Source organism: Notamacropus eugenii, chromosome 1 (assembly GCF_028372415.1).
Source record: "Notamacropus eugenii isolate mMacEug1 chromosome 1, mMacEug1.pri_v2, whole genome shotgun sequence".
Classification (NCBI taxonomy): domain Eukaryota; kingdom Metazoa; phylum Chordata; class Mammalia; order Diprotodontia; family Macropodidae; genus Notamacropus; species Notamacropus eugenii.
The window spans coordinates 177,366,294-177,382,759 of record NC_092872.1 but is presented as its reverse complement, the minus strand read 5'-3'; the positions used below and the strand labels follow the sequence as shown (position 1 = coordinate 177,382,759).

The following is a 16,466-nucleotide window of genomic DNA, read 5'->3' as shown; positions in this document are numbered from 1 at the left end:
TCTAACTAATCTTCTACCTTCCTTCTTCAACACATCCTACAATGAAGACCTCCAACTTAATTTCCTAAAACACCATTTTCATCTGGTCATTGCCATGGTCAGACATCTCTAATAGCCTCCCATGGCCTGTAGAATAAAGTCCATACTATTCAACCTTGAATCTAAAATACTCCATAGGCTGACATCAGTCTATCTATCTAATCCTGTCTCTTTCAGTGGAAGCCTCACCTTCTAGGACTTTCTCATCTATTAACCTCTTGCCAAGATTCTGGTTTCATTCATAACTTGCTAAGGTTCACAACCCCCAGAATAACTCTTCCCTCATTAGCTAAGCAAACTATATCCATCCCTCACAGTCTGGTTCAAGTTTCATCCCCTCAATGAGGTCTTCTTCAACTGCTTTAGCCCACAACGATTTCTTCCCACTTCTGATCTATAACACTAACTGTCTCCAACACTCATGGTACTTAATCATTTCTTGACATTTTAAACTGCTACATTTTCTATCCTTAGCCAGAATACAAACCTGTGAAGGCCAGAAATTGGGAGCATCCCTTCCCTTCACCCATCACTACATGAAATTTCTGACTCCTCTACACCATGAGCTCTTTTTTGTGTATGCCATGGACACCATTGACCATCTGGTGAAGCCTATAAGCACCTATGAACCTCCTGTGTAAAAGACACAGGATTATAGAGAAAACTAGTTATTGTTCTAATAACAAATTCACAAACCCCAGGTTAAGAACTACTGTCCTACAGTGTCTAGCACAGTGCTTTAGAAGATGTTCAAAAAATATTTTAATGAATAAAGAACAGCTCTGTTAACCAAAGCGATAACTATTGTCACTTTGCAAATTCTAAATTTGTTTCAGAAGATATAGAAACGTGGGTCTAGGTGAGGAACTTTTAACTTTTTCATGTTGACCTAGTTAAAATCCTTCCATTTTGCTTTATAGTGCCGTGAGAAACTTGAAAATGTTTGCTAAAATCAATATATTTATTCATCTTGGCATATACAAAATGTTTAAGGCAAGCTTGCTTTTATGTTTTCTTGTTGAACAACTTTAATGTCTGCTATTTGAAAAGATGGCTATTGACCTAGTTAAGGTGGCAAAGGTTACCCTCCCCCCCAATTGATGATTAGTTTATTGGACCTGACTAGCATTTAACGATGCTACCACTGCTAGTTTTATTTGCTTTGCTAAATTACCATAGCAAAAAAGCATCATCTTTCAGTTTTCTTTCATAGGTGGAAAAACTAATATCATAAAAATATTTTAAATTATAAAATGCATGTTTCTAAGACACATCTTCTAAAAATGAAATAAATATTTATAGCTGAAATATAAAGAATACCAAACAAGAAATGACTTTTTATAAAGAAATACAATTAAGCTACATTTTACTGTTTAACAATTTTACTGAGATTACCAGGAAAAGTCTTAGTAGAAAAAATATATATGTATGCATGTATCTATACACATACATGTATAATTCACCCACATATATACATATGCACACATATATTCACACACAGACATACATATATACATACGTGTACATATATAAATATGTGAATTTATATATATTATATATAAATATGTGACTATATTTACACAGAGTCATTACTGTTATTGAATAAAAGGGATATTGGTCAAATGTTAACTCTGAAACAAAATTTTCTACTAAAAACATAAACAGGGATGGCACTGAATCTACTCAAAGTATAACTTGGGACAGCACAGCTTTACCAAAGCAAGGTTCTTTACTCTACTGCTATAAAGGACTGTACTTAATAGATATAGATATCTATCAGATTGCATGCTGTCTTCAGGAGGGGGAAGGGAAAAGAAGGGAAGAAAATTTAAAACTCAAAAGCTTGTGGAACTGAATGTTGAAACTAAAAATAAATAATTTTTAAAAATTTTAAAAAGAAAAAAAATAGATATAGATGTCCTGAATTCACATTAAAATAAAACTGAACTGCATTTAGTCAATTTGCTTTAAAAAGTGAATATATCTATGTCACTCTTAGTATAATAAAGCTAGATCTCCTCTGATCAAAAGAAAACTAGGACAGAAGTGAAATCCATCTTTCAGCCTGACACTTGCTGTTCACCTTAAACTATGTGGTCACAGGGAATATTACTGAGTGAAAGGACATACAAAAGGATATTCTCCCAGTACAGCTGCTCTGAAGTGAAAAGTTTTCTATCAAAACTCTACATGACTTCACTTCCTGTGATATTCATGAGTTCTGCAAAAAGATTGGTAAATACCAGGAGAATCCTAAAAGCCAACAAGTGCAAATAACCTTCCCAAATTCTCCATTGCCAACATTTGTGTTTTTGCCCAAAGCATTCATGAAACCTAATAACTGATGAAATACAGGTTTATTTCATGGATAAATTACTTACTTGAGAATGATTGCTTGAGGTCTCGATTTTCTCTTGAGACTTGTCTCTAGCTAATTTGGCAGCTTCCTTCACTTCCTGGAATTTCTCTGCAAACTGAACATTAATAATGTTTACTGAAGTCATTCCTGGCCCCAAACGTTACTGCTGTTCAGAATCACCATCACCATTATGCATCCTTCTCAAGTCAGCAAATACTGTAAGTGTGCAAAAAAAACAAGCGACAGCAAGCTTTTTAGATAACTTTTGGAAGGTCAGGAAAACGTTCCTTATGAGTCTAGCAAATGCTTTTTCTAATGAAAACTTGAAAACAGTCACTCAGGCTAGGACTTCCTGAACTTCTAGGAGAAAGACTGGAAAGTTAATAAAGACTCACAGGTTATTACTAAAATGTAACGATTAAAAATTATATTGATTGAGATGAAGATAAAAATAATTTGCTAACTGCAAAGAAAAATTCAACTGTGCCCCAGGGTACAAAGAACAATTAAACATACACACGAGGAGGAAGAAGTACAGGAAGGCAGTTCTTTTAGCATTTCACATTATTAAATGCTGTGTTTTAGGTACTAGTTAAAATACATTTGGAAGTGAACCATTACTTCTAGGATAGTGGAAAACTCATTTTATGTATTGAAAAGATAGACAAAGAAAACATAGCAAGACCCTAGATTACCTGTAGAGTGATTAGTAGGCCAGGTGACAGTCAAATTACATTTCAATATTGCCTGTTTTAAGGCTTTTTAGCAAAAGTTACTTCTTGTTTTTAATCACGTAACTATCATTCTGCTTTATTACTTTAATTTCAATCATGCAAAAAATATCAGGAGTAACAAATGGATCAGTATTTACTTTGCATGGAAACTCCAGTCTCAACTCTCAGCACTGATGTACAATTTTCCCTTTGCAGAAATGTTTTGCTAAATATTCATAAGGTAGACAAGACCAAGCCTTTATAGGCATTTTCACTGTGAAACATTCCCAAATTGCCTTTGGGCTAGGAGTGTTCCATATCTACTGGAAAAAGTTGGTACTTGACCTATATGGATTCAAGACAGCAAGGAAGGGGAAACCGGTGGTAAATAGAATATGCATCAGTTAGTAAGAGGTAAGCATCAAACCTACCATTAAAAAAAAAGGGGGTGCCTGAAAATGAAGCAACAGCTTCTGAGCAAGAGGCCAGAAAAAGAGCCAAAGACCTAATTGTTACGTCCATTAAATGGGATTATCTGTTTTCTCATGCAATGGAAAGGAGTGTCATTAATATGTGATCAGATACTCTATTCTAAGGAGTAGCAGGGTGGCACAGCGGACAGAGTCCTGGCCCTGGAGTCAGGAGGACTCATCTTTATGAGTTCAAATCCAGCCTCAGACACGTACTAGCCATATGACCCTGGGCAAGTCACTTAACTCTTTTTGCCTTAGTTTCCTCATCTGTAAAATGAGCTGGAGAAGGAAATGGCAAACCGCTCCAGTATCTTTGCCAAGAAGACCTGAAATAGGGTCATGAAGAGTTGGACATGACTGACAACTCTGATTCCAAATCCAATGCTCTACCACACCAGCAGAATAAAGCTAGGTATATAGAAATGGCCTTAAGAAGCCCTAACCTTTTCTAGCTGAAAGATCAGAGAGTACCTCTCTCTGGTTCAATGCTCAGTGAAAAGACACAAGTTTTTATGAGCAAATATAGTTCACTAAGCTGTGTGTGTTTGGAGAAAGGTGGCTTTGGTGATTCAAAGTGAAACATGGAATTAGAAGTTGAGATGTTGCTGGTAAAAAACATTTAACAAACCCAAGCTACTGAGTAACTGGGTAATTTTTAAAGATAATTGCTGTTGATGCTGAGTCACTTTTCAGTCATATCCAACTCTTTGTGACCCCGTTTGGGGTTTTCTTGGCAAAGATACTAGAGTGGTTTGCTATTTCCTTCTCCATCACATTATATAGATAAGGAAACTGAGACAAACAAGGTTAAGTGACTTGCCCAGGGTTATATAGCTACTAAGTGTCTGAGACCAGATTTGAATTCAGGTTCTCCTGAGGTTCAGGGTTGACCCTCAATCCACTGCACCACCTGGTTTTTAAGATAATTTATCTCTACTGAGAAAGATAATAAAAGACAACTAGCAACTGGGGACATCAGGAAAGGCTTCTCAGAGGAGGTGTCATTTGAGCTGAGGCTTGGGGGATGCTAAAGGTTATACAAGGCAGAAGTAAGGAGGGAGAGCGTTCAGACAAGGAGGACAGGCTGTGAAACATAAGATGGAGGCAGGAAATACAATGTCCCATACAGGGAAAAAGCAAGTTGGTCAGTAGTTAAAGAATATGAGGAAGATGGTTTGCTAATGGCTCTAAGTGCAAAACAAAGGAGTTTGTAGTTGATCATAAAGGCAACAAGGAGCTGCTGAAGTCTTTCAAGTAAAGTTGGCAATTTGGCAGCTGTGTGGAAGATGAATTAATGCTGACAAACTGGAGGTAGGGAGACCAGCTGGGAAGGTACTAATCCAAGAGAGTCGATGACAAACAAGGTGGTTGTGGTATGAATGGAAAGGAGAGAACAGATGTGAGAGATGTTGAGGAGGTGGAATTGCCCAGAATTGCCAATTGACTAATTATTGGAGAGTGAGGGACTGAGAATAAAGATCTCCCAGAATAAGACCCTGAGTGACTAGAAAAATGGAGTTACTTTGAACTTGAAAAGTTAGAAGAAGGGGTGAGGTGGGGGGAGAGGGGAATAATGTGTTCTATTTTGGAAATGTTCAGTTTGAGATGAATATGAGGTCATCCAAATGGAAATGTCAAGGAAATGTTAAGAAGATCTTGGGAAAAAAAATGGTCTGCATATCCTATCTACACAAGTATCATCTTCTAATTATAGTATGTGTGTAGGATTTAGAGCAAGTCAGCTTCCCCAAAAGACACTAACACAAATATTTGAAAACATGATTGATGTTCCTTCTTTATACCCCATCAAACTAACTTAGTGCAAATGAGATAGAAAAGTTCAGGAAAATTAACAAGAAAGTATCTGTGGTCCATTGTGATAGTAATAGAGAAATCATAAATACGTTCTGAAAAGAGGAAGTAACTGGAGAGGAAGTTTCCCTCAGAAATTTATCATCACTATTTCTATCAGCATTCTTTGACCTCTGTGGCAGACTACGCTCAAAGTACACCAAAATCTGAATTCTGCTCCAGAAAAATGGAAATGGAAAAAATGGAAAAACCTGAGTAAGGAAGGCTGGGAAAGCAAAGACAAAAATAAAAGAAGGAACAGTTCATGCAATACTCCACGTGGGAGAGGAGCCAAGAACACAAGCTGTGAGGGAAACCAGCATGTTAACGTGTCCCAACACATTTTCGTTGGGAAGACTTTGACATCTTTGTTTCACAAGTATGGCCTCAGAGAAGACCTCATATTGGCAGAGGTGGGAGAAGGGCAGTCCAAAGGTGTGGAACATTGCATATGTTAATTTTTTTTAATGTATTGAGCAGTTTTGCTGATTTTTTTCTCTTTTTTTTTTTTTTTTACTGTCATATGGGATACCTTTCTAAAAGGAAAGTGTGGAAGGGATACAGATGAAAATATAGGGGATACAGCAACAACCACAGTGTGTGAGGACTTTTTCTGGTAGACTTAGTAACTTCATTTCAATGCCAGAACTTAAAAAATTCCCAATGGTTTCTTAAGGCAAAATGCCTTCTACATCCAGAGAAAGAACTATGGAATTCAACTGCAGAATAAAGCAGACCATTTCTTTTGTATTACGTTTTGTTTTGTTTTATGATTTCTCCCATTCATTTTAATTCTTCTATGCAACATGACTAAGGTGAAAATGTATTTAATGGGAATGTACGTGTAGAACCTACATAAAATTGCATGCCACCTCAGGGAGGGAATGGAGAGGTAGGGAGGAAGGAGGGGGAGGGAGGGGAAAAAAATCTAATATATATGGAAGTGATTGTAGAACACTGAAAACAAATAAAATTTTAAAAAATAATGAAAAAGATAATATAGGTGATATAAAAACAAAATATCTCAATAAAAAACTTTGAAGATAGTATCACAAATCCCAACGCTGTCACTCTTGTGACTTCCACTGTTGATAAGCAGAAGAGAAGGATCTCTTTTATTAATTTTCCCCTGATTTAATCTGTTATAGTATTTGCTCCAGAGATGGAGTACCAGATATACACATATCCTTTCTTTATTTCTTTCCATAGGTGTGGGTGTTTTTAAGAACACCCTGCCACCTCATTGATAAAGACAGACAAATAGGAAGAGATTTAGGAGACGCTTGGAGGCAGACGGCTACATGAAGGACTTCTTGATCAATTTGCGTTCATTCTCTCTATGTTCAATAAATTATGTTCTTATAATAGTTTTTTTTGATGAAACAACAAAAAATTCCATCTCCTGTGTCCGTGTCTTTTCCCAAGCTGACATTCCTGGAATGTACTCATCTTTGGAGAAGGAAGGGAATATAGATGTTCCCATCTTTCTCCAAGAATCACTAACTTCCTTCAAAACTCAACTCTAATGCTACATTCTACTGAAGATCTTTCTTAATCCCTCCAGTTTCTCCTGCTCCTGAAAGTACTTTGTATTTCCTTTACACACACACACACACACACACACACACACACACACACACACACACACACACACACACACACACACACACATATATATGCAGACACTTGTTTCCTACAACAGATTAAGGTCCTTGAAGACAGGCACTATTAAATTTTTTCTTTTTCGGTGGTGCCAAGTAAAGTACCTGGCACAAAGAAGTCATTTACTGAGTTCTTACTGAATTAATAATTCAGAATTCATTACTACTTTCGGGAGAAAGACTAAGGTTAGATATACTGATCTGCTAGACAGCTACATAGAGATGATGACTGAACCCACAGGAATTAAAAATGAAGGCACCTTCACTGCAGTAACTACCATAAGTAATTCTAAGGAAAATTCAGAGATGCACGTACATAAACATGCATGTGCACACACACATAATTATATAACATGTGGACACAACCAGAAATTTAAACAATAACTTTTATCTATTTGCTATAAGCCAATCTCAGTTTATGCCAAGTCATATTTCAAGTATACATTGCTGCCCAGAACCTTGGTCATAACAACTGTTCAATAAATTTTTATTGATTTGATTTGTAACATGCAAGGCTGACAGCAAAGGAACAGGACTTACAGGGACACCAATCACAATTGTGAATTTTGGTTGCTGTTTTCTTCCTAGAACCATGTACTATGCATGAATGTTTATGAAGCACGCAAAATTTAAATTTCAAATCCCTTGATTTCAACATTAAAAAAAACACTTCAATGTTTAGCTATCCCTGTTGGGGGAGAAAACCTCACTGAATCTGACATATAACTACAAACTATTTCTTTTGTACCTGCAGTGCCCAGCAGAGAAGGATTGTGAATGCTCACTGGACATTTGCTCATGATTACAATGGTCCTTACCAGAGAAGTGGAAGCAGAAGAATGAGAAAATAAGAGGTCACTTCCAATCCCTAGCAAAGTATTTTTCTGAAAGGGTCTCATTTCTCTGCTAATTTTTGGATATTTCAGAATGATACCTCCTCACAAAATAAGGCCCCAAATAGCCAAAGCACATATCCCAATGATTTACTTGTTTCTCCAAAGCTGAATTATCCCTGGCAGCTGTTACGATTGGTGGCAATCTTGTGTAATTTCATAGTTCTCAGAAGGGAATTTTGTCTGTACACAATTCTACATCCAGAGCATGTACTCTGACATGGAAAGGGCCTTGCTAGTAAGGAGGATAGAGGGACTGTTACAGCTTCCAGGGGCAGTAGAAGCGTACTCATAAGTAATTGATTTTTCTCCAAACAGAACAATTAACTACTGGAACTTATTAAAGTAGGTTAAAGTAAGTATAGTTGGGGCAAGGTAACATGGACAACACTCAAATTATTGGACTATAAAACATAATAGTTTGAGGAAATAGTTTCAAGCATAGTATATTATGCAAGCGTGGAAGAAAAGATCCTGCAAACTTAGACAAATCCTAAAAGAAGACAACATGTTCAACCTAGACAAATAGGCCGAGGGAAGTGGTGAAACAGAAGAGACCCTATTCTGGTGCATAAGAGACAGGTCACTTCCACCTGACCTATTTAAAAACAGGTCAAATAGTTCCAGTATGGGTCAAATAGGCACTAGATGTTTGTGTGTTCATCCTTCGTTGCCAAAGAAGACCACGCCCTCAGAGAAATGATGACATGACTTGCACTTGACTTTGTTTTGAGTGAGGGAGGGCTGTGCAGGTCACCAGCCTCACTTCTCCTCCAGAGCTATCTGAATCCAGTGACCAGATATTCATCAGGATGACTGGAGATGACCCAGGATGAGGCAATTGGGGTTAGGAGGCGCTAAGGACTTAGAACAAAGAAAGCTCTGGCCACTAAAGGAAAAGTTTTATCTACAAGCCTTGGAGATTTCATGTTCAGCCTTCTGATAACTCAGTCTAGGGAAAGACCCAGAAATTTCACTTCATGATTGCCTAGAACTCTGAGATGAGTGCCATGACAATACTCCCTATAGAAAACAAAGTCAGAAAGGACATATTCATATTCTTGTTCTCATACTTTCTCTCTCCCACCCCCCTTTTTTGTTTTCCCCCCTCCAACCCAGGTGTTTACCCCATTTCTAGATAGATAGGGTCTGGAAATCTCAGTCTCAGCCTAAAGTCAAAGAACCTCAGGATAACATGAAAATGCCAGTCACTTTAACAGCTTCTTGGGACAAATTCTTCCATCTTTGGAGAAATAAAAGTTATACGGAAAGGATATTTTGAAAATTGATAATTAAAAAAGTCATATAGGCAGAGACAAAACAGTAGCCCAAAAGAACAAGAAAGAGCAAGTTATTATAGCTGAAATTCTTCCTAGAATTCCAAAACTAAAAGAGCATTCTCATTAAGTCAATCCCCCTGCTTCCAAGTCTGGCACATCTAATTCACTCAGCTAGAAGAAAATTTACTCTGCTTTTTAAAAAATCCTTCTGTCTGTCATATCAAAATAAATAAATAGACAAATAATCCTTAAGGTACATTGTGACTAAGATTAAGCATATCTGCTTCATACTCTGTCTTCTGCAAAGATGAAGAAAGCAATATTTTGTGTACTATAACACATTTCAAATATTTGTGAAATAACTATTCAGCAACTCTGCGGCTAAAATGTTTAACGTAAACTCCCCTCACCTCAACCCCAACCACCACCCCATAAACTATTTACCATTCACTGATAAATTTTCATAGGTTTAAGGCTGACAATCTCTGAAAGCAATAATTAGCTGGCATGAAGGAGTTCAAGCCTGTAACAACCTCAGAGTAGCACAAAAGAACAACTGTGCCTTAAGTATTTCTAAATTCACACAGCAATCCTAGCCACCCACAGACCTGTAAAGGAAATGGATGATCAAACTCTGTAACTGGGCTGGAAAAAAAAAAAAAAACTAGACAGAAAGCAAGTTTTCATTAGTAAAACAATTTATACGTTTCACCTCCCACAATAAAAAGAAAGAAAATACTTTGCTCCTGTTGGTTCCCATTAAAATGTTTGCCCTTTCTTCTCTATTTTCTTCCCGCCCCCCCCAAAAAAGTATAACAGTGGTGAAAGAGAACAAGCCATTTGGCTTTGTACAGGCACTTTCTCAAATTACCAGTTTGTATTGTGTATCCTCAGAGATAAATGTGGATTTATTTGTCCACCCACTTGGTATAATGCAAAACATCAACCTATTTAAGAATGCTTAAAAAGGACGAGTATATACAGAGAATCATCTGGAATGCGGGCACTGGTATGCCAGGGTTTCTGGGCAGAGATGTGCCAAAATCCTGGCCCATAAGTTGCTTAGGTTCTGAATCTTTCAATTAATCCCTCTGTTAGGTCAAGTTTGTATCCTTAAATTAACTCCAGTGGCTCTGAGAATATCCCCATCTCCTACCTAATTATCATCTGCTGCTTCATGGCCTAAATACCAAAAGCTACTCTTTGAGCATATAACAAGTGAAATAGTAACTACTTCCCATGTCTGTTGGTGAATTAATTGTCCAGGCTAAAGGAGAAAATTAAACTAAAATCTAGCCAGCAAATCAATTTCAGATTAAATACACTGACCAATTCAGGTTCTAGAAGACAGATGATGAAATACACTTCTCTTAGTAGGGAGGATAGAAGTTTTTCTGACGACCAATGCAAAGTGTTATATAGATGCGGTTCCTCTATTGGTCAATTTTGTATAACTTTTTTTTGTTGTTGTTACAGGGAACATTTCATGGGGATAGGTGGGACTATATTTGGAAATAACTGATATAAAAAACAAAAGACAAAGAAAACTAAAAATCACCATTCTTCGGATTCCTTTCAACTTATGTCCGGAATAAATCAAAATCAAGTCAACATTCATTGCTTTTTCTACTTTGATATTAACTAAAGAAATCTTTCAGAAATTAGTGACAAACAATTTTATGGAAAGAGTTCATCAGAGATAGTGTAGTAGACAATTTTACATTATGAAAAGCAATTGATTTAAACCTTGTTAGTGACTGGAGCCTTTACTCTAATAGCATAATGATGAATGAAGAAGTAGGCGGAGATCTGCTCACATAGACAAGAATCTATTTCAGCAAGCACAGCATCTCTCTGACCACCTTATATCTCTCACCACGCTGCATGTCTGCAGCTACCTATACACTAAATCCCTCCAGGCACACATTCTGTTTACCATACGCCATCCTGGAAAATAATCATAGAATGAGCTCACTTTGGCAGGTGAGCTGAGAATCAGGCCGTAAATATTTGGATCAGGTGAAGAAGACAGGCCAGCGACTTCCTAGGACCTCCTTGTCCACTAGGATAAGGGGTTCATGTTCTAAGACAAGAAGCTGGTTTATTTCTCTTCTCACTACTCCAGGAAGGCTGAAAAGAAGTAAGGGAAAGGGAGACATCTGACACAAATTAACTTTAAACAGAGATAAAATGATATGGTAAAAAGAATGTTAAACAAAAGTTTAGGAGAAATCTGGATTCAGATCCTGGCTCTGATATGTACTAGATGTGTGAACTAATAAGCCTCTGTTACTTCATCAGTAAAATGAGGGTAATAGCTCTAGTATCTAGTTCGCAGGGTATAAAGACAAAAATGAGACCATGAAGCAGTTAGCAAATTTCACAGTACTAACATAAAAAATGTCAGTTATTGTCATAAATTATTATTTAAAAAATTTCCAAGTAAGCAACATGTGTGCTTAGTAGCTCCTATCTTTTGACACATCCTTTTCCCCTTTCCTTTCCAAAGCTTTCATTTTAGCTACCTACTATGCCAACCCACTTGCCTCTCTCCTTTGCTGCAACACTCCCACATTCCAAAATTACTTTTTGTTTCCTATTCCCTATTAACTACATCAAAATTCTCATTTCTTCAGCACATATCCGCTGAGTGTTAAGAAAACAAACGCATGAAATGTCAATGTCTGATAACCTACACCTCTCAACTAGAAAAGATCTCTGCTAAAATTTCATCTAGGAGAGGAAAATATTTTGGGACTGGAAAGTGAGTGGTGTGTCTTTCCATAAATCATCTCATTCAACCCACTCCCCTACATGAGGCAGGTTTTGCAGGAGAAAAGGGAAGAAGGAAAAAGATTTTTGTGATGCCTAGTTCCTTTCTCCTTCAGGGGAACTGAAGGTTGCCATTTCTACCCAGCTTGCTCAGTGTATCCTATCTTATCCTCTAACTTTAGCATTCTACGCTGCAAAATTTAATCTTTGAACCACAATGAAAAGAAATGGGTGTAGGAGGTAAGGAATGACCAATGTAGTCACTGTACTGTACACTGAAGAGGAATGCTGTACTTGGTGTCTGGAAGAAATAGGTTCAAATCTTACAAACTTTTCTGAACTTCAGTTTCCTTATCTACAAAATGGGGATGATAGTAATAATAGCTTTCCCAGAGGATTGTTGCGACGACTCAATGAGATTACATATGATTTTGCAAATTGTAAAGCTCTATATAAATATCCATTGTTTTATTTGAGTAAAAGAGGTTGGTCCACACTAATCTAAGTGTGTCCAGGGACTTCAGACTATGTCTTCCCTTGTTCCAACAACTGAGACCTGGTATATCTGTCAGTCTGAGATTCCTGGAAAACCTGTGTTTTCCCATTCTGAGAAGTAAGTAGGTCCCACTGCTTGAGTCTTCCACATTACAAATCCAGAGATATTCAGAGGACCCTCAGATCAGTTTCCTACACAGTCCCGTGCCTCTCACTTGACCCCAAAATTACTTGGTTTAATTATCTAATAGTAATACTAATAAGAACCATTTGAATCAATGGTTTATCATTTATACATAATAGCTATGCAGGACAGTAAACAATTATGAACATTACTTACTAGGATGGCTAGATTTGGCTGTATTTTTATTTAATTAAAACACTAAACTCTACTTATACAAATTCAGTTTCCTGGTTGTTATCCATAGGATCATTCAATCACAACTTTAACAAATTAAAGGAAACTCTGTCTACTAGATTCTACATAAATACTTCATCCTGAGCTACTGGAATTTTATAAATGACCCCTTCAGTGGCTCTTACTAAGTTGAATCAGTACAAACAACCGGACGTGGGAACAAAGTGCATGGTTGAAAGGCAAAAATAATTACACCTATTAGTACGGTACCCAGTAGAGACTAAGAAGGGAATTTGCAGAGAGTAATGCCCCCAAATTTACTGCCATGGACTGGGACCGAAGTAGAACTAAACTGTGACCCAAAAGCAACTTTTTGAGATTCCTTGCCCACTGCAAGAAATATTGGTGCCCCTACCACTAATCAAGCAGGTACAGGTAATTCCATCCCTTTCACCCACTTGGGAAGGAAAGTGTAACTGAGAACTAATTTTTAGGACCTTGAAAGCTCAAAGCATCTAACTTTGGGGGGAAAAAAGTGATGCTCACATTTTTGTACTGACAATAAATGCAGCTGGGGAGAGGAAACTTTCATTTTGGGGGGTCATAGCCTAAAACTTTAGGAAAAAAAGGCCAACAAATTAGGAAAGTAGCCCTACTAGGAGACTCTTAAAGTTAGAAGAGATTTTAAAAATCATTAAGTCCAATCCTTCATTTTACAGATGAAGAAAATGAGACCCAGAGAGATAAGATAATTTGACCTAGAATATAAAATTAGTGGCAGAAATGGGATTTGAAACTAGGACTCCTGAATTCACTCCATTTCTCTTTCTACCACAGTAGGATGCCTCTAGAATTTTGCTAGGTATGGACAATTTATTTACACTCTGCTTTTCCACTCCTAAGGTACTCCTTACGTTAGCAAAGTACATATAGCTCAAAAAGCAAACAGTACAGATAGTCTTAAAAGTTATGTCCTGAAATAGAATCCTATTTTTGACAAGACTTTTATTCAAATAGTGTTGACAGCATGAATTAGGCCCTCAATGGGCAGAAACTGAATTCTGAAGCACTCTGCCAAGCACAATAGTATACTGTAGGAAGAACCAAGCTACCTTTGTCAGCTGTTGCTCGGAAGAAAAACCCAAACCAAACACAGTGTTTGCTCTGCTGTCTGCCCACTGGCCGAATTTCTGCGATGTTTTGGTGAAAGTCATATTAGGTGTGATCGTGCTGTTGATGATCACCTGCAGAAGAGAAAAAAAAGAGTACAAGGAGAAAAAACTACATTAGAAACCAAACTCTCTACTTTTGAGCCAAAATATTAATTAATAAACTACCTCCTCTGCTTAGATATATTTGGTACTAATTTTGAGGGAAGAGTTCAGTTAAGGAACAGCAGACAGTGAGTCTAAATTAGGATCCTCCAAATTGCTAGTGGGAGAAATGATTTTCTAATCATATAATATTTTGGAGAACTGCTATTTATTTTCCCCTAAAAGCTGCCACCTACTAGAACTCCCATTCTGTGGCACCAATGAGCCCGGAAATGTCATTCCTTTCTCTCAAAGGGTAGCTACGACTGTAAGTTCCAAGAATCTCAGTGGTCACTCACATCCAAACCAGTTACCTAAGCTTCTTAATCTGCATATTAAAATGAGATCCAGCCAATCACTAAAGAGTCTTCAAATCTTCTAGCTGCCAGAATCCCAATGTGAGCTCCTTGATCAACCATATCTTTCTTTCAGCCCCAGCACTTCACATAGTTCCTGGTATAGACTAAGCACTTAAGTTCTCATTGAACACTACCAAATGAACTCCCTATGGATTTTATGGCTGTGGTTATTTTGCTTAACCACCTCCCTGCTCCTCTCTCCAAGGTTGCATTTTAACCCTATGTGCTTAAAATTAAATGATGCCAGCTGCTAATCTTTAGAAAGCCAGGCCACTCTCTTACATGTTGAAAGAAAAAACAATACAAATCTTGGTAAGCCTGACTCTAAGACAAAAATCATGACCAATATTTATGGATGACTATGATTGGAAATTTTTTTAAAGCCTTAGAAATGTAACCTATTTGACAAGACACAGTTTACAACACCACAATCTTCATTGTTTCTAATTATTTACAGGTGGTTTTTCCCATTAGAATATGAGCTCCTTGAGAGTTGGAACTACTTTTGTCTTTCTCTGCATCCCCACAGTTTACCAAAGTGCCTGGCATATTACTAAATGTTTAATATTTGTTTGTTGACTCACTACAGGGAAGGAATGGTAGTCATTTGAACAAGAGTCCTAAAAAGGGAAACTACCAGTAAACTCACTAATTGGGATGTTCATATTTGTTGATTGTACTCAACTAATAACAGCTGAGCTCATATACCCTGGAATCACTATTTTATTAGAGGAGAGAGGGATAAGACACTCAGATTTCTTAAGTATGTATGAATTCCACAAAAAGGTCAGTGGTAGAGAAATAACAGATAAAGAGAGAGTAAATTATCTCTAATAGGAACTCATAGGAGAGAGAGCAAAAAGAAAGATACCTACAAACTTGCCTTTTTGGAATCACATATTAAGTAGTCACAGAAAAATGTGAATTTGACAACAATCATTATTGAGGAAGACAAAGAGGTTCCATGCAAAAATGAGAGAGAAAATTATGAGCTCTTCACAGGGTTTTCACTGAGTCCTGGTCTAGGTCAAAACAGATAAAAACTTCTCGACTGCTTTTGGAGGAACTTTACCAGTAACTCTTACAAGCCTCCATTAATATATTCTTCCAAAAACTTCAAACACCCTTTAAATATTTTAAATCCCTAGAAATAATAGGAAATCAGTCTGGTCGCAGGTGGTTATAGTCCCTGAATTATCAATTAGATAGTGTAAGGCATATAACAGTCCTTCAGTAAATATTTGAGGAATGGATTTTTTCTAAGGTAGGTCTCAATTCTAAGATTCTATGAATACATTACAATCACACTATAGTTCCACTCAACCCTACCAAAGAACAGATAGCCTATCTACCTAACTAAGCAAAAGCTTTTGAACTACCTTTTTGAAAGGCAGTTTCACAATTATACCTAGTTAATGGGGGGTAAGAAGGGGGTGGGAGAATGATTCATTTTTCTGGCAAACTGTTCCAAAGGCATCAATGAGTCAAATGTTACTAAAGGCTTACTATGCACCAGACACTGTGCTGAGTTCTAAGGCTACAGAGAAAGGGCAAAAATAGCCCCTGATCTCAAGGAGCTCACATTCTAACAGAGAAGACATAACATTTATAAATAGATACATACAAGATATGCAGTGTATGTAGAAGATAGGAGGCATAACGAATTCAAGAAGAATGATGGTCCAACTAATGAATACTATGTATGAGCAGAAAGTTCCTGAGAAGGAAGTTCATCTTAAGCATGCTTCCTACTAATCTATGAAGGCCAAAAATCTCACTAACATCTTATATCTGTAGTTAAGCAGTTGAAGGTAAAGTAGGCCTATGCAAACTTCTACAAGCCACTAGCCCTCTGTAAGCCTCTGACAACATCCCCAGCTTTCTCTTGCAGCACTTTTTC

General features: G+C 37.2%; 1 protein-coding gene across 4 annotated transcripts in view; it reads right to left on the bottom strand.

Moving 5' to 3' along the window:
* The window catches only part of HOMER2 (homer scaffold protein 2), a 237,425-nt gene that overhangs the window by 26,873 nt on the left and 194,086 nt on the right, over positions 1 to 16,466 (bottom strand). For all 4 annotated transcript variants that reach the window (XM_072619672.1, XM_072619675.1, XM_072619682.1 and 1 more), the window contains exons 3-4: positions 14,007 to 14,138; positions 2,421 to 2,513 (exon numbers count right to left, since the gene is read on the bottom strand). In XM_072619672.1, the coding sequence (XP_072475773.1) occupies positions 2,421 to 2,513; positions 14,007 to 14,138 (225 nt within the window). The remainder of the gene's footprint in view (positions 1 to 2,420; positions 2,514 to 14,006; positions 14,139 to 16,466) is intronic.